Source organism: Phalacrocorax carbo, assembly GCF_963921805.1.
Source record: "Phalacrocorax carbo chromosome W unlocalized genomic scaffold, bPhaCar2.1 SUPER_W_unloc_4, whole genome shotgun sequence".
NCBI classification, from domain to species: Eukaryota; Metazoa; Chordata; class Aves; order Suliformes; family Phalacrocoracidae; genus Phalacrocorax; species Phalacrocorax carbo.
The window spans coordinates 420,639-438,303 of NW_026990255.1; the positions used below are offsets into that span (position 1 = coordinate 420,639).

Here is a 17,665-nt window from a genome sequence, read left to right on the forward strand (position 1 = left end):
GTGAAACATTGGAACAGGTTGCCCAGAGGGGTGGTCAATGCCCCATCCCTTGAAACATTCAAGGCCAGGTTGGATGGGTCTCTGAGCAACCTGATCTAGTTGAAGATGTCCCTGCTCACTGAAGAGGGGTTGGACTAGTTGGCCTCTAAAGGTCCCTTCCAATCCAAATCATTCTATGATTTGACCAGTGCAGAAAACCTGGGCTCCTGAAATAAGGTACATGTGCCTTCACAAAGAAATGGGAAGAGGTTACCCCAGCAGTCAAACATCTCCTGCTCAAGTATGCAGCCAGGAGCAGCTACAGCCACCACCAGTGCTTACAAGAGGAAAACCATTTTTGGAGCACTAGGTCTAAAGTTCTACTAGCACTTGTTTAAGATTTACAGCTGGGAATTGAGTTATCATCTTAAAGGCTCCAGTGAGTTCTTGTCATCACTTCATCATATAAAAAAATCAGTGTCTTTCATGTTGGCTTTTTCTAATTATTATTACCTTGTACTTAAATGGTCACACAACTTTTATGAATATAATAGGTAAAAATACCATGCAAATAAGTAGATATGTACCTTAGTTCAGCAAGGCACTTGAGCATGTGCTTATCCTTAAATGTATGATTTAGTCTCATTGACTATAATAACTGAAAGCTTAAATATTTTGCTGAAGTGGGGCTGTGCTGTTATCAGTGAGCATTTCCCAGCATGTTTGTAAGTTTTAGTTAAGAAATTATGAAGACCAAAGAAAAATCAAGTGTAATGGTTGTTATAACATAATTTCAAGATCTCTCTTGTAATGATTGTAATGAAAGTATCATTATGTCCTTACTTTAACATGGCTTTGATTTCATATAGAAAGATAGCTTTTGTCTTTGTTGCATTGTTGTGGTTTAGCCAGCAACTCAGCCCCACACAGTCGCTCACTCACTCCCCTACCGGTGGGACGGGGGAAGATAATCAGAAGGGTAAAGCTCATGGGTTGAGATAAGAACAGTTTAATAATTAAAATAAAATAACAACACCACCACAATGGAAAGGAAAATAATGAGAGGCACAAAACTCAGGGGGGGACAAACAACCAAAACAAACAGCACATGATGCAGCCACTCACCACCAGCCCCTGAGTTGCAACTGCCCCTGTGGACCAACTGCCCCCATTAATATACTAGTCATGGTGTCACATGGTATGGAATGAACATCCCATTGGCCAGTCGGGGTCAGCTGCCTTGACTGTGGCCCTGCCCCTTCTGGCCTCTTGCCCACATGGCAGAGCATGGGAAGCTGGAAAGGTCCCTGACTACTACAGGCACTACAGTGAAGAGAATTAACCCTTTCTCAGCCAAAACCAGCACACTCATCAAGCCTCACTTAAATTTTTTTTCTGTTTAAAAGTCCAGTGGGTAAAACTGCTATCAGTAAACTATGCTTCTGAATAATGCATGCTGCTACACATGATGGGGGAGACTTCTTCAAGATCCTTGGGATCGATGCACATATTTTGTAAGGGATATCAATTTACACCCACTGACAGAATTCAGTTTGTAAAAATAGTTTAATTTCCACCACCACCCCCAAGTTTAAATTTAAGTTTAGTCTCAGCTTTGTTTACTGGGTATTTAAGACATCATGGACTCTACAAATGGAAAATCCACAAGGATATTTTGGAGAGAGACATGTTAACAAGATGCCTAAGTGATAAAACACTGCAGCTAAGAATCTGGTGCCTGAATCCAATAGTAGCTTTAATCCTTTGTGGTTTTTGCCTTGCTTACAGGTGTGTGCATCCCAGGGGAGGTGTGATTCAGAGTGTGTCTTCCTGGAAGCATGGCTCAGGCTCACAGTACATTAATACTCAGCAAATACAGTCATGGACAGCTGTGACTCCCCAGCAGAGTTGGTCTTCACCCTCAGAAGTTGTTGACCTCACTTTGGATGAGGATACCAGACGCAAATATCTACTGTAATGCAGTGTCACTGTATTTGTGTCCCCACCCCTTCTCCCCTTTGTGGCACAGAAGTTCATTGTTAAAGCTTCAGCTTCAGAAGCCCTGTTTCTGGCATTACAAAAATCAAACTAATGAAGTTTTTCATGTACATAAGATGTAGTATAATTTCAATATCGCTTTAAAAGTTTTTGCCTTCTCAAAGGAGGATTCCTCCCAGAATTAAAAGCCAATAGCTCCAAACGTAAAACACATCTACAGTTACTAACTTGTGTGTTAATCTGAAGAAATAATTGTGTGCAAACTTATGTCCTCCTACCCTTTCCCACCTCCAACTTCAGAACATTTTTAATTTATCAGTATATTAAGTTTGTTAGTAGAAGTTAGTGTTTTGCTGTGTGAGCATCAGTGATTTTGAGAAACGCTGTGACCTCGCTAATTTCAGTGGAACTGGGGGTATTCAACGCTTATGAAAACCGGGCCAAGAGTATTTATACCCAAGCTGATTTGGTTATGTTATCAGCAGGAGGAACTGTCTTTAATACAAACAGTCCATAACATATGCACTGAAAAGCTTTTAATTAAAATATTTTTATTTTCAATATAATTTATAGTTTATACTCTTTTCAGTGCTGAGCCTTCTGTCTACTTGACTACTGTGTTTCACTGATCATTTCCGACAGCTTGTTATGGTTTAAAATAGTAATAGTAGTGTCTTACCAGCAGCTGATTATTGCAAAAGCACAACAAAAAGAAAAGTAATAAAAAGACCCAGCATCCCTCTCACTTTTAAATATAGCTGAACTTTTTTACCTATATCAGAGTCTTGTCTGGAGTAGGAGAAGGAGAGGAATTAAACATTTTGCTCATAGTCCTCACTTCTACTGTTGCTTATTTGCTTCATTGACCATCTCAAAAAAAAAACAACAAACAAACAAACAAAAAACCAACAACCTTGCAAAGCCCCAGTCTGGTAAAGCACTTTAGCAGATGTGTAGCATTCAGCTTGGACAGTTTGCTGAAACTTGTGGGGCCATTCAAGTGCTTAAAATTCTGTCCTAAAAGATGCTGCAGGATCAGGGCTTAAGGTTGTGGTTTGTTTTTTTTTTTTTTTTTAACTAGATCTGCACCGTTTTCCTGGCTTTAGGTCATGTCTCTTATCCTAGTTTTGGAATTGTTTTTAGGGTACGATCCAGGAAACGCTTTCTACCAGAATATTTACCAAAATTGGTGGAACTACTTACTTTGGCAGGCTGTAGTTTCTGTAGTGTATACAAAAATTCCTGCCCCTCATCTGTCATTTTGAGCCTTTCTCAAGGCAAAAAACCAAAGATTAGACTTTAACAAGATGATATTCACCTTAAATGTCCACTGTGCAATTAAAATGTTCCTTTGTATTCAAAATGTTTCTAGTAGGAATTTTGTACAGCTCTACCATCAGATTTTTTTGCCATTTAAGTTCTGTTTTCTTTTTGTGTTGGTTGGTTTCTAAATTTATTTGGTTTCCAATAATTTTATCTATGGGCAAAAAAAATAAAATTGCCTATGTTGTCACATAACTTTAAAGGAAAAAAAGAAAAACAGCAGTGGTGGTATAGTTGGTAACAGCTTTTACTTTGATAAGCAGAATGGTTGTGACTGCACTTTAAAGAACAGCTAGGTAAGGGATTGATATTCCGATTTCAAGCTTTCTAAAACATTGAGCATAAGTGTATTGCATGGCCAGAAAAATGTATGTGGTACTTCTAGTGACCGATTTCTTTCTTTGGGGGTGGGAGGGAGGGAGTGGCACGTGGATGGAGCCCATTCATGTTGCAGTAGGGAAAAGCCCTGTGCTATTGGGGCACTATATCAGTAATGGCTGTCGATATTTTCTCCTCATATTTTAGTCACACAACTCAGCTGTTATTTTAGTGGGCTAGCACACATGCTATAAAGGTAACTTTGGAACATTGATTTAGTGTGGCTGCTTTTTCCTGTTTCACAGTCTTTTAAAAATCAGTTTTGAAGAAAGCTGCAGGGACCCATTTGTAGTCCTTCCATGAAAAATGCAAACCAACTCTCTTGTTTTTCAGTTTGTATATGATGTGACTTTCATGTATATATAAAAATGACTGCATCCTAACCAAACTTCCTCCAATTGTGCACTGTGTTTGCTTAAGCAATTCATGTATTGTAGTCTGATGCAGGTTTTCTTTTCTTTTATTTAAAACACTACATATTTTCTCTTATTTTTCACAAATTTGAAGGGGTAGTGATCTGAAAACCACAATCACTGGATAGCTAGGAAGTGGTAGTTTTTTCTTGTTTTGTTTTTTTTGTTTGTTTGTTTTGTGTGGGGTTTGAGTGTTGTTTTGTTTTGGTTTGGTTTTAAGAGAGCAAAAGGTGCCTGGACGGTTTTGCTCTTCTCAGCAGGAAAGAGAAATGCTAGCCATTGTATGGCTAAGAACTGATGCACTTGGAGCCTGATCCAGAACCCACTGGAGTTGATGCGGGGCTTTCCAACGACTTCAGTGTGCATTGGCTCAAGCCCTCCATGGTTTTAGCAGTTCCTGAATTGCTGGAGTGTGAACGTGGAATCTTCTGTACTGAAGACAAATCGTTGCTTAGAATATAAATGTTTAAAACGTGTGACTCTAGTTAAAAAAAAATTATTATTCTCAACACTCATTATTTAGTTCTCATTTTCCATCTAGTATTTAATGGTCTTTGGAGAAAAAATAATAAAAGTGTTTTTTATATATATTTTTTTTTGGTGCAAGATGAGACCTTCTGTTTTTATGAAACAAGTCTGTAGCATAAAGTTTAAACTATTTTAAGACAAAATAAAATAGAGTGTATTATTTAAACAATATCAACTTGTTTGGGATTTTTCACACACACACACACGCTTTCTTTCAATATGCTGCTGTTTGTCACATCTCCAAATGTGACAAACATTTGTCATGCCTTAAACTCTGGGAATGGGTTACAGCTGTCCAATTTCAGCACTGTTCTCTGCTGTAATGCATTTAATTTTGAATGTCTGGGATGTAAAGGTGATTTCCTGACTGCAAAAGCTTGCTTTTATCTCCCAGACCAGGACAGGACCAGCACTTCTTGTAGCACTGGTGGGGGATACCAGGGGATGCGCAGGTAGCGGTAATGAGTGGCTGCTGCCCATCACACTCTGCAGAATCCCTTCTAGGGATGCAGTTTCTGTGCAGCCTCCATCTTCCCACACACTGCAGTCCTTCAGGTGCCTGAGCAACCTTCATACCAGTATTTCTCCAACTGCATCCCCATGTCCCATCCTCACAGATGACTTCTGCTGGTCAGTGAGACTGACTAAGAGACCAATGTTACACTCGGATTTTCTCACGCAGCCGGGTAGTGCTGACAAGCTCAGATCTACTGCCATTTGAAATGGATGTGTAGACCAGCTATGAAGTTCTGAGCAGGTCCTTGCAGGCCATGAGATGGTGCCAGGCTGAACAGCGTTTGGAGAACTGCTAAATTATCCTGGGGAATTTACAGCTGCAAGAGAAGGATGGTAAGTATAACTGCGCTGTGCTAAACTTAGGGTTCCTCTGCCTGCCAGTTTTCTCATAGCCAATATGGAAATAGGAATAATAATAATAAAATTCATTACATTTACAGCTATATAGGGGAGTTTGCTTTAGTTCTGATGTTTTTGTCACATGAGAATGCTCTCAGTGGTGCAAATAAGGAAGGCTGGTTTTCCATGTATTTTAAATGTCAAGGTTGATTATAGTGAAGTGAGTTGGCTTTCCGGCCCCACTGAGTTCTTGGCTTTTGTGAAGCTTGAAAATACAAATTCTAGGCCTGGTTGTGGTTGCGGAGGTGGACACCAGGCTGATTTTATTTCATGTATATCACCAGCTGAGGGAGAACAGCGCTGTGGAGTTTGGTGCAGATGTAGAAAGATGAGAACTGACATCTGAATCTTTTTTTCTCTATCACCAAGAGATACCCAGAGTCTTTGGACTTCAGGATACACTGAATAGAAAGCTTAGAATTTCTCCTGCAGCACTCAGCACACCCCTTGTGGCTCGGGCTGCTTTGCTTTGTGGGATCTGTCATTTCTGGGGCGATACAAGAACTGACAAAAGCTACCCAAACAGGTTAGATTTTTGTCTTGCTTATCCTGTGAAATAGTTTCAATGCAGATTGCTTTTTTTGACTGAGAATTCAGTTTGTCTGCCTTAAAATGGGGACTGAAAGTGTTTAAGTGGATTAGTTCCCCAATTCCCTGGAGAATCTGTAAATGGTGTCCTTTGCTGAGTCCATCACCTCCATTTGCTGAAATACTACTTGGTTTTGCCTCCCCTTTTTAGGGTCATCGTTTGTGAATGGCAGCTGCTGTGACTTTCTTTCCAGAGCATCACAGGGATGCAGTTTCTCTTCTTTCTGCAAAGGAAAGGAGCAGCATGCCTGCCAAATGCAAACTTGCGATGAACAAACCCTGCATTTACTTTCGTCTTTGGTGCAAATAAGGTGAACGCCCTCCTTTTATTGAAACTAAACAGCAGCTGAGGGGTCCAACCCCCCCCAGGTCTATATCTCGATGCCAGGGAGTTTATGAAAGTATAAATACATTCCTAAGAGTCCTTACGACTACTGATTCATAAATGCCCCTTGGAAGTTTTCTCTTGGAGCTGGTTAGTCACACGGATTTGTTTAAAATTAGAATTGAGTGGCAGCTATGGGGAAGGAAGGATCTTTCAGACAGTAAATCTTGGGGCAAAGCTGGAGTGGACAGGGGAAAACTGTCTGAAAGTTTTATTTCAGATAATTTTCTACATTTATTAGCTGCAATTGGCAGCTTTGGGTGAATCCAGGGCAACCACATCAGAGCTGGAAAAAGAAACAAATAAAAGCCTTCTGTCAAATTAATTTTTAATTACTGTAGGTGATGCAAATTGAATGCAGAACTCCTGGAGTCTGACCGGTGCCTTTTCCAGGAGGTTTCCTATGCGTGCCTCTGACAAAATGCCATCTTCTACAGCTGAAGATCACATTTGCTTTGTCCGTGGCTTCAAAGCATTGATAGCTTTTGACTGTCCCATGATCAAGGACACCCACATCTTTCCCATTTCCTTTCTGCCAGGTGCTTGTGTGTCTACCTTATCATTGATGTGACTGAACTCCAATGTCACGTCCATCACTCCAGCTCATCCGACCTCATCCACATCTTCCAGTATTGACAGTGCTGCTGCACAACTCTGTGATCAGCAGTTTTCAGTAGAAATCTCCAACTCTATATGCTAAAGTCACTCATAAAAATAGTGACTTTCCATTGCTTCCTTGGAAATGCATCTTATCTAATGTTACCACCTGCAGATCACAATCATAAAATCATTTAGGTTGGAAAAGACCTTTAAGATCATCAAGTCCAATCAATTTAATTATCTGCATCCTAAAATACTCTTGATTTCCCCCCATCGCTACAACTTCTGCTGGTTTTGGCTGGGATAGAGTTCATTTTCTTCACTGTAGCTGGTATAGTGTGTTTTGGTTTTGGTATGAGAATAGTGTTGATAACACACTGATGTTTTAGTTGTTGTTAAGTAGTGGCTAAGTGTCCCTAAGGAGTGCTTACACTAGTCAAGGACTTTTCCAGCTTCCCATGCTCTGCCAGGGGCACAAGAAGCCAGGAATGGAGGGGGCACAGCCAAGGCAGCTGACCCCAACTGGCCAAAGGTATATTCCATATCATATGACATCATGCTCAGCATATAAAGCCAGGAGTGGGTAGGGGAAGCGGTGTATATACAATATGACCTTCCCCAGGTGCTCGGGGCTGGGTGGAGGTTTGCCCCAGGTTGTACTAAATAACCAGACATTCAACCCCTTCCTTAACACCTAACACAACCTTGTGGCTTTTTGGTGTCTTTTGGTTTCAGGGGAAGTGAGAAGCTGCTCAAATGATCATGCATTACTGAGGCTGGAGCAAGTAAGCAGATGCCTTCCCTTGAATAATTGAAAACTGTGTGTTTACCTGTGCTGATGCACTCAATTGCTATGGGTGTGTTGTAGATGTATTCTTGATGACAAACATCAGACAGTCCCAATACAGCTCTTGGACTCCTTTTGTGCAACCAAGCCCATGCCACCAGCTCTGATACATGATGCCTAGGATGTGATTAAGGGACTGGAGAGCAGTGTGCTGCCCCACAGCTGCTGCAGGGAGGCCAGTCTCAATACCATTCTTCATTCAGCTGGGTTTTTTTTTTTTCCATCTTATTTCCATCGCTCATGGTGGGGTCCCCCCATGGGTTTAACTCTAGATTTGAAGACCACTGTCCCCTGCAGAGGTGGGGAGTTGGGTGCAGGTCACTTTTGGGGTAACCCAGGGCAGACTCAAGCCATTAGAAGTCAACAGTGGGAAGGTGAAGACCAGGCTGGAGGTTTAAGACACCCAGAGCAGAACACAAAACACAGTGAGTAATCCTAATGAAAAAGAGAGGTAACTTCAAAAGGCAGCTCACAGCATGTCTTGGACAAGACTTGGCAAATTGAAAATGCTGTTTAGTTAATATCCGCCATTGCAAAAGGAGGATGAGCCCCTGGTGCACACCTGACCATCCTCTGCACCTCCTGAGAGGGTTTGAGGACCTATTCTATTGTCTGGGATGCTGCTAAAACATAGTCTCAGGCCATTAAAAACCCTATCCTGCTTGGAGCTGCAGAACCACAGGCTCCTTGCACAATCTCTCCTTTCCTCCAGCTGCTTGTTAAGAGGAAGAACTAGGGCAATTTTTAAAGCAGTCCCACCTGGGCATGGCACAAGGCTAGGAACATGCTTTCCAGGAGGGTCTGAACTCCCTGCCAGCCAAATCAGTGTTGTTATAATGCTTTATACCCTAGTAAGCAGCAGCACCACATGCTATGGCCAAGTTTTTGGAGGGGTGATGCTAAGCTCCCTCATCCTTCAATGGCCAATGTGAGGTCTTGCCCTGGACCAGTGCTCCCAGCTTGCACAAGGGTATAGCAAAACTCTAAAATGCTCATAAAATTCTCAAAAATGCTTCAAAATTAGCTTTACACCTACAGCCCCCCCCCATGCCTCAGGGAGGAATCCCCTTAATTCCCAGTGTTCCAGGCTCAGCCCAACTGGCTCCCAGCCACACAGAAAGGCTGGGGGGGGCATGTGAGTGGAGGTGAGGGGTCTCAGCAACACCCAGTTTGCAAAGGAGGTAATTTGGCAAGAAATATTCATTATTTTTAATGCAATTTGGCCACTGACATTTTAGCTCTGAAAGCCCGGGCTGGAAGCAGCCCATGGGAAGGCACTAGATGGCACCAAAGCTGGAGGATATGGGCTCCAGGCTGCCATCGCACCCTCTACTGCATCCCCCAGAATGGGGGGAAGTGCCCCCAAAAACAGGCAAAAGGGCTCGTGGATGTGAAAACACCAAATTTTTTTGGCTTTCCTAACCATGCTGGACTCCATCGCCTTGGCCAGACCCTGCCTGTGCAGCCAGCATCCATCCCACAGCAGGGAAACAGGCCCCAGGAAGCACAGAAGAAATCAAATCATCTGGATGTAATGCCAAAATTAAATCACTCAGCTGTGATTTCAAGGTAATTAATCACTGACAGTTCTGACGGAGGGTCATTTCTCCATGTTTCCAGCCTGGGATCTGGGAATGCGGGCAGGGGTCATTGACCTTGCCTTGGTTAGTGCAAAGCCACCTTGAGAGCAAAGAGCGGATTTCGCAGATAAAATATTGCAATGTCCTTAATGAGTGGCAGAAACCACAGGGTTTTGCAGCAAGGCTGCAGCTGAGCGTGTTGCCAGGAGAGAGTTTTCCTTTTGCCCCAACTCTCACACTGGCTGAGGTTGCATTCCAAAGCTGCTGCCACAGGGAGCCAGCGGGATGCTGGGATGAGGAGAGCATTGGGGGACCACCAAGGAAAACACACCAAACCCCCTGCTCCCCCAAAATATGGGCAGGATGGAGAAGAAAGGATGAGGTTTGGGTCATTCTTCTTGAAATAGGGTGATGTGAAATGTCCTACAGTCCAATCCCTGCCCTCCGTAGGGAGGCACAGGGTCGATGTCAAGGATGTGCAGTTAAAAGTGTAATTCGAAGGAAGCATTTAATCAGCCCCACTATCCCTGCTCTAAACTCACTGCAGCAAAACATCACCAGCTCTCATTTTGCAACAACTATCACATGCCAGAAAAATTATATTCTTTTGTAGGCTTCCATACCCACACAAATGGAGAATGGAATTTCTCAAAGCAAAATAATTCAATTTTAGCAAAATGATGAGCCATAAGTGGGGGCATCACAACCCCTTTGCCACAGTAAATTGCAATCCCTCTTAAATGAGCTCAGGTGGGCACTGGGTCCCTCTGAACAGCTGTGAGCTCCCAAAAATCCCCACTCTCTGTGGAGAGGAAAAACCCTCCTCCTTTCCTCTGAAGAAAGTCCTAGGCTGCGTATTTGAAATCTGCTCTGGCAAAATAGGGGCATGGTGTTTTCTTTCTCATCTCCCAAATGGTTGCTCTTTGGATGTGAGGTTTTTTCCCCATTTTCTTATTTTCTTGCCATAAAACTGGAAAATTGAAATGCTGAAATATTTCATTTTAACTTTAAGTGGATGCATAATGATTTTCTCTACCTCACCTCTCTGTTTTTGGAGAAAAGAAAAAAAAGAAAGGCAGTAAAAGGTAGAAGAGCGAAAATTACAGGGAGGCAGAAAATAAAGGAACCAAATAAGCATAGATTAAACTTCAGTGTAAATAAATCTCAAATAAAGCCCTTCCATGAATCAGGAGCCTTTCTGGCTCCCCACCTGGGTTTGGGTTGCTGTTGTTCCCAGGCATGATACAATGCTATGGTGTTTGCTGGAGAGATTTATTCTCCCTTTTCAGCTTTTCTCTATCCATTCTTCATTTTCTCTGTAATTTTTCCACCTTTGCTTTTCCTTGTAGGTTCTCTTCTTCAGTGCTGGTCTCCCAAGCGGCTTTTTATCTCCCCCGACCTGAGACCCTCAAAACCCCAGACCTGTTCCTTTTAATGGGGTTTGTAAGACCCACCACCCTTGCCCTAGAAGCATCATCAAAGATCCAGCTGTGGCCATGCCATGGCTGTATCACCACTGATGTCAAAACATGCTCCCAAGGAATTATCATTATCCAAAATGTAGCTGAAGATCAGAAAATAATGAAAGGCTCAGACCATTGTCTAGCAAAGAAATCATGCTGCCCATGTACTTCATCCCTACCAGGAGTGAGGCATCAGTTTTTTCATGCTGTCAATCCCGTTGCTCCCCATCCTGCCATAAAATAGCCTCTGGGGGTGTGAGATGTCTGTCTTGAGCAATCCATGGCTTTGAAACTGCCAGAAGTCCTCCACCGGGGTATTTTCTGTTGTCCTGCCAGAGGTCAGCCAAAAAAAGTCTAAGTTTGAAGGATGCTGGTTCATCAGTTTTTGAGCTGGTTGATCCCATCCTGACTTCCCAAAGGATTTCACCCAGCTTGGTTTTGCAGAGGTGAAAAATTCCATATCGCATCAAAACTACCAAGGGCTTTGAGGTGGGCAGAGGGCGAGTGCCAGGTCTGGAAATGAGCTGAGCGTTATGGTCACCCCCAGACCTTCCCAAGGATGGTGGCTGATGTGCCATATGTGCCCCAGGACTTCTCAACTGCTCTGTATCAAATTTATATTTCTTGAATAGCCTCTGTGCCTGCCTGCCTAAGAGGAGAAACCTTCATAGGACTGAGGGGTGAGACAGCCCCAGTGCCCCAATTCTGGTGCTGCATCATCTCCAGAACCTCTACTCCATAAGTACACTGGTGGCACGTGTGACATCCACAAGGCTGGAGAACATCACAATGAAGAAGAATTTAATGTTGTTAATTTTTAAAGAGAACTTGGGGCAGAAGTGGGAGGATGCCCCAAACTGGGGGTGCTGGGACCCCAAAAGTTGCATTGGGGGACACCAACAGGCACTGGCCATGTGGATAGAAGGAAGCCAAGGGCTAATTTTAATGTCAAACTGCCTGCGGCATCTGTGCAGCATGCAAAGCCCCAGCAATGGATCAAGTCCGGGGGGGGTGGGGAGAGTGTGCGTGGATGAAAAGCAACAGCAGTGAGGGCTGAGCCCCACGAAATACCCACAACAACTGCTGTGGCGGGGCCAGGGGCCACAGGAACAGCTGCCCAAGGCAACTGGAGCCGGCAGCGGGGCTGCAGCCCCCAGCCCGGGGCCAGCGGCGGGCTCAGGGGGACTACGGAGGGGACGCCGATGTGCTTTGCAGGGTCCATACACATCCTGCGAGTCCCCAGGGCCCATCCTGTAGCCATCATGGTGGGATGGGCAAGCGGAGGCAAGGTAGAAATCTCTCCTTGGTTGATTCATGCATGGGTTTGGCTATGTTACCCCCTCCAGGCTTTATAAGCGCTTAAAGACGTGTTCCTTTGTAGGGTGTGTTTAATACAGTGTGATCAAGCAGATCACACCTTGCTGCTGGAATCGATTTCTTGCCACTGGTAGAAATAAGTGGAAAGCGGTAATTTTTCTATGCTGCACCACAAATGGGGCACAGGAAGCATTTTGTTACAGCATAAGCATGGAAAAAATGACATGCATGCATGTGCCCAAGTATGTGTGTGCATGTATGCCAGTGCCCATGTATATGCATATGTGCATGTGTGTGCATATGCGTCTGTATGCATGCCTGTGTCTACTTGTGCAGTGCATGTGTCTGCTTATGCGTGTGTACACGCATGCACATGTGTGCCTGTGTGTGCATGCACGCATCTGGGTACGCCTGCGTGCACGCTCTGTGTGCGCACGTGTGTACATGCATGCAGGCGTGCGCGTGCCCGCGGACGAGCGGCCGCACGTGCGGATGCGCGCCCGCCCGCCTGCACCCGCCGCAGGCTTGCGCACGCCCCGCCCTCCTCCCTCGTCTCCCAGGCGGGGGGATGTGGCGGCTGGTGTCCTTGTGTGTCGGCTGAGCAGACACTCATCACTCGCCGCCGCATCAAAGAGGCCGGCGGGACAGCGGCGTGGTACGCCGCTCCGCGTCGCAAAGGCTGCAGCATGGTCCTAGTGCACGTCGGCTACCTGGTGCTGCCCGTCTTCGGCTCCGTGCGCAACAGAGGTACCGCGCCGTGCGCGGGAGCTGCGGGTTCGCGTCCCGGGGCCGCTCCGCGCGGGGTGGGTAGGCGGGCAGGCGAAGGGCCGCCCCGCTCGCCCGGCGGGCTCGGCCCAGGCTCCAGGTCCCCCGGCAGCAGGAAGAAGTGCCCTTCCCCCCCCTCCCCCGTTCAGCGTGCTGTCCAGTCGGCGGTTGGGGCCAGCTCTGCAGGCGCGCGGGGCTCTGCGCCCCCCTTAGGTTCCCCCAGCCTCCAGCAATGCCCGTTGTGGGGGTTCCGAAACCCGCTGCTTGCCCCGCTCCCGCCTGCCCCGCCAGTCTGTGCTTCGGTAGATCCATTTTCCTTTTTTTTTTTTTTATTACAAAATAAATTTCACACACACACCCCCCAGTCTCGCCGTGTAGCCTAGACACTAGGCCATTTAAGCGTAGCTGTAGACGATAACAGCCATTTTTGTATTTTCATCCTGTTTAGCTGAGTACATTGTACTGTAAATTCCTGTTAAGTGGATTCATTTGGCTGTGGTTGTTAGGTGCAGAGTCACCCCGGGAGGCTGGGGGGGGGGGGAACCTCCCAAATTGCGGCCAAACGCCCACCCCTTCCTTCCCCCCCCCCCCCCCCCCCCCCCCCCCCCCCAAAAAAAAACACCCACCTACATTGGTGAGTGGAAATCGGGCAAGGAAATGTAATTGGCTTTAATTCCAAAGATAAAATTGGAAAAGAGTTGGAGAGTAACATCTGTTGTTAAACAGGGGATAAAATACTCCCCAAAAGCTGCTGGCCAGTGCTGGGAGAGTCGCCTGCAAAGGGGTGCAGTGTCCCTGTCCCCAGCAGCAGCAGTGACACTGGGCTGATAGCTGTCTCCCATGGGTGTTCACCCACCCAGCTGCTCGCCTGATCATCCCACACTCCATCCTGCCCATCCCCGTCAGTCACAAGTGTCCAGTCCCATTAGTGAATCTCCAATATGGTGAACACCTTCTCCTTCCCCCCCCCAAAATCTGACTATGAAAACGACTGGCAAAATAGTTTTCCATTAAACAGGGATAACTTTTTTATTTCTGCTGTGCTAAATTAATTCCTGTTCTCGTTTTGTGGGTAATTTTCTGTATTGCATATCTTTTGGTTGTGTATCTTCACCCTTTTCTTGTACTAAAACTAAAGCATGGTCTGTATTTTTTTTACATTACCTAGTTTCTGATGTAAATCTCTCTGTAGAGACATACTCTGCTGAAATGTAATGTGCTGTAGCCTATACATCTGCTCAGTATATGCTGCTTTTGTTCTGTTGCCCTTCCACGGCATGGTGGGCCTTGCCTTTTTGTATTGTGTGCATGATGACATTGTTACACATGAGTCCACTAATACTAATATATGATCTCTCAATAAAGAAAGTAGTTTTCCTGTATTAACCTAGTGTGCTTTTTCTATTGCTCTTTCCCCATTTATTGTCATATCCTGCTGTTCAGATTTTTTCCTTGCCTTTTTCCTCTCATTGTGAGATTTGAGTGAGTGGATTTTTTTCCCCGTAGTGCAAATATGGGGGCTTTTTAATACATTTTTTTCTCCTATCCCATATCTACCCTCAGCATTAGTCTGTGTGTACATACTCCCTAGATGCACAGTCTGTATTACTGTTGTGCCGATGCAGAATTCTGTTTTACCGCGGAATAGCCAAAAAAAGTGTATAAATCCAAGCCCTCATTATTAGTCAAAAAAAGATAATATTTGATGAAGGGTCTGCCGCTTATTTCATTGAACATTACACATTCCTTACCAGACAGATACCAAAATGAGAGGGATGACCTAAGGATGGATGGGGGGATTTTTTTTTTTAAACTTTGGTTAACAAGAGGTAAATGAACCTGGGGGGGGGAATCCCTCTAATCTATTAGCTGTGTGTTTAAACGTATACTGTGTGTTTAAACATAAACATATAGTGCCCTGCTCACTATCTGCTAGGTGAGGAGTTGCTGTGCCCTGGTCCTGCAGTGACTGGCATGCTATAAATATCTTCACTAGACCCCTGCAAGGCAGGGCTCGTAAAACCACCCCAGCTGCTAATGTTGTAACTACATTTTCATGCTTGAAGCCTTCAGGCCCACCATCTTCTGAATAACCTGATTTGGTCAAAAGGTTGGGAGAAAGCCCTGGGAAACCTTAAAATAGTGGAAGCAGGGAGGGATGGACAACCAAATTGTGGTTAGTGAGCAATTTTGCTGCAGCTGTAAAGTGATAATAATACTGGTCGCCTCTCCTTGTTCCTGTGCCAGACCTCCTTTCCCAGTTCTGCAAAATGATCCTGTAAAACCTCCCAATTTTGGCTTGGATGCCACCAGTAACTGAGGAAAGTCAGGGCTCCCAAAAGCAGGAGATGGGGCTGGGTTTGGGGAAAAGGGGGAAGCATCTTGTCTTAATTGTATTTCCACAGAAGGTGGGGAGACACAGGATTGGTTATTTGTCTTTAATGAGGGGAAGACAAATTCAGCAGGTCGGTAGTTCCAACTGCTAAAATTTTGAGAGGAGCTGCTAGCAAACAAAACAAAAGCAAGTGGCTCCAGCAACCCGCCCTGCCTTACCCCAGCATCCCTCGAAGAGATGCATCATTTTGCAAGGCCATGCCTTTCCACCTCCCTCCTAGCTTTATCCTGAGTTTGGTTGGGGTTTTTCAAACATTTATTTATTATTTCCTTCTCCATATTTCCTTTTCCGTGTATCTCAATGTTTGGCCATCCTATCCCCCCCGTATGAGCACAAGCAGGTTCCCTCCCTGCTCCCCCGCTGGATGTAGTGTATGCTGTCACCCTTTGTTCTTGCTCTATCCTCTCCCTGGGCCAGTGCTGAGCTCCATGCCTGACGCATGTCCCCATATGCATCCCAAGGAGGGATGCTGCGCTTCTCGCTTGAAGGGAGACATGCATACCTGTTGGGGCTGATCATTTTCCTGTGTGATTTTTTTTTTTTTTTTTATTTCAACCCCCATGTGAGACAATGAGATTTGGGTTATAGCATGGAAAAAAATGAATTCCTGAAATCCCCAACACAGATAAATCTGGACTCCTCCAAAACATACCTCACGCTACAGATACCTGCCAGCAGCTGCCCCTTTGTTAGGAATGGCAGATTCACTGCAGGGAGTGCAATGACCCCCCAGATCTTCTGCAAATTAGCACTAATACAGAGCAAAACTGTTTGGTCAATATACTCTGAGGATACCCTGTTAATCTAATAATACAGAAAGCTGCTGGGTTAATGGCAACTTGTACTAAGCCAATTTATCATCCACATCATATTTTGACCTGTCTTGTTAGAAACACATTCTTACAAGAGGAAACGTCCCCCCCACACCTCCCAGCCTTATTAGTCAGTAACCACCAGGCTTTCATAGCTCATAATCCATCAAATGCATCCACAATTTAATGACTTCATTCCTTTGACACTCCAAGTCTTGAAAAGCCACCTGGTACAAAGAAAATAATCTTTTTTGATGTTAGCATCACGGGCTGAGGAAATCCAAGATGAGTCACGTGCTGGTGGTGCTGCTGTGGGTGTGGAGGCATGTGCAGTGATTTCTATAAAGCCTATACATCTCTCCAGCACCAACCTGTATTCCTGGGTTGCTTTAAATAACTTCTTTCAGTAACAGGGAAATGGATTATCCCAAACACAAACAGGCTCTGAAATTCATTTATATAAGGGTTGTGTAAAGGTCTTATACACATCTGTGTGCATTTAATAATGCCAAATGGGAGCTGGACCGATCTGTTTCTCACACAGCATTTGGGGTGTTGTCACAATTTCCATCATTTTTAAGAAGGTAAACAAATAGTGGTCACATTTTGCTCATATTGGGAATTATCAGCAAAGTCTAATGATCCAGCCCCGTGGAAATGTGTTATTTAAGAATCGGTGAGTTGGTGCCTGAGCGAGAAAGCAAACGCAGTTGCAAAGCTGGAGGGGGTGGATTGGGGGGTGTTTGCCACAAAACCCAGGAGCTGCCGTGGCCGAGGGGGACACGAGACAGTGGGACATGATGGAGACACAGTCCATCATCACTTGGTACGTCCCAGACAGAGTGAGGGGTGTGCAACAGGGGACCAAGATCCATAGGTGCCACGGCGCTGCTGTAACTGCCTCAGGCCTTGCTGAGTCACCGGTCTCACACCAAGTCCTCCTCCATGAACCTCCTGGAAGGACTGTCCTAGAGTAAGTCTGAGCTTCCTTTTTTGTTGTTGTTGTTGTTTTAAACCCTGCTCGTAATTTGGGGACAACCTTGTTAGCTGAAAGGGGAGGATGGAGCACTGCTGGGGCAGACATGGGAGCCCCGTCTTCCCAAACCTGTAGAAGAGCCCCCCCCAAGTGCCACAGGGAGCACATGTGACATCCAAGACTAGCTCATCCCTCTCCACCAACCAGATGGATGATGGTCACGACCACTGGAGGCACAGGGGTGGCTGGAGAGGGGAGGATGGCTCTTTTGGGGGCCCTGTGGGGCATGACACCAGGTAGCGAGGGCATGGGCATCCCCTCCAGCCTGTTTACATGCTGGTTTAAACCCAAACCATGTGCTGGGGCTTTCTCATGTCAAAACTGGAAGGTCTTTATCTCTAGA

At 45.1% G+C, this 17,665-nt stretch overlaps 2 protein-coding genes across 4 annotated transcripts in view; both read left to right on the top strand.

The window, feature by feature from the left end:
* The window catches only part of LOC135310870 (protein ARK2N-like), a 62,883-nt gene extending 54,955 nt beyond the window's left edge, over positions 1–7,928 (top strand). Inside the window, exon 6 of one of the 3 annotated variants that reach the window (XR_010370830.1) lies at positions 1,768–1,906. Coding sequence is in view for 2 of the 3 variants with exons in the window: in XM_064439942.1 (XP_064296012.1) it covers positions 1,768–1,957 (190 nt within the window). In the remaining variant the exon portion in view is untranslated. Of the gene's footprint in view, positions 1–1,767; positions 4,789–7,842 lie in introns of those variants that run through there. The other 2 variants (XM_064439945.1, XM_064439942.1) reach the window with 2 other exon arrangements.
* A 4,802-nt stretch (positions 7,929–12,730) lies between these two features.
* Positions 12,731–17,665, top strand: part of LOC135310871 (E3 ubiquitin-protein ligase ARK2C-like) — a 68,727-nt gene continuing 63,792 nt past the window's right edge. Inside the window, exon 1 of the mRNA XM_064439946.1 lies at positions 12,731–13,061. Coding sequence (XP_064296016.1) covers positions 13,001–13,061 — 61 coding nt within the window. The 5' untranslated portion in view covers positions 12,731–13,000. The remainder of the gene's footprint in view (positions 13,062–17,665) is intronic.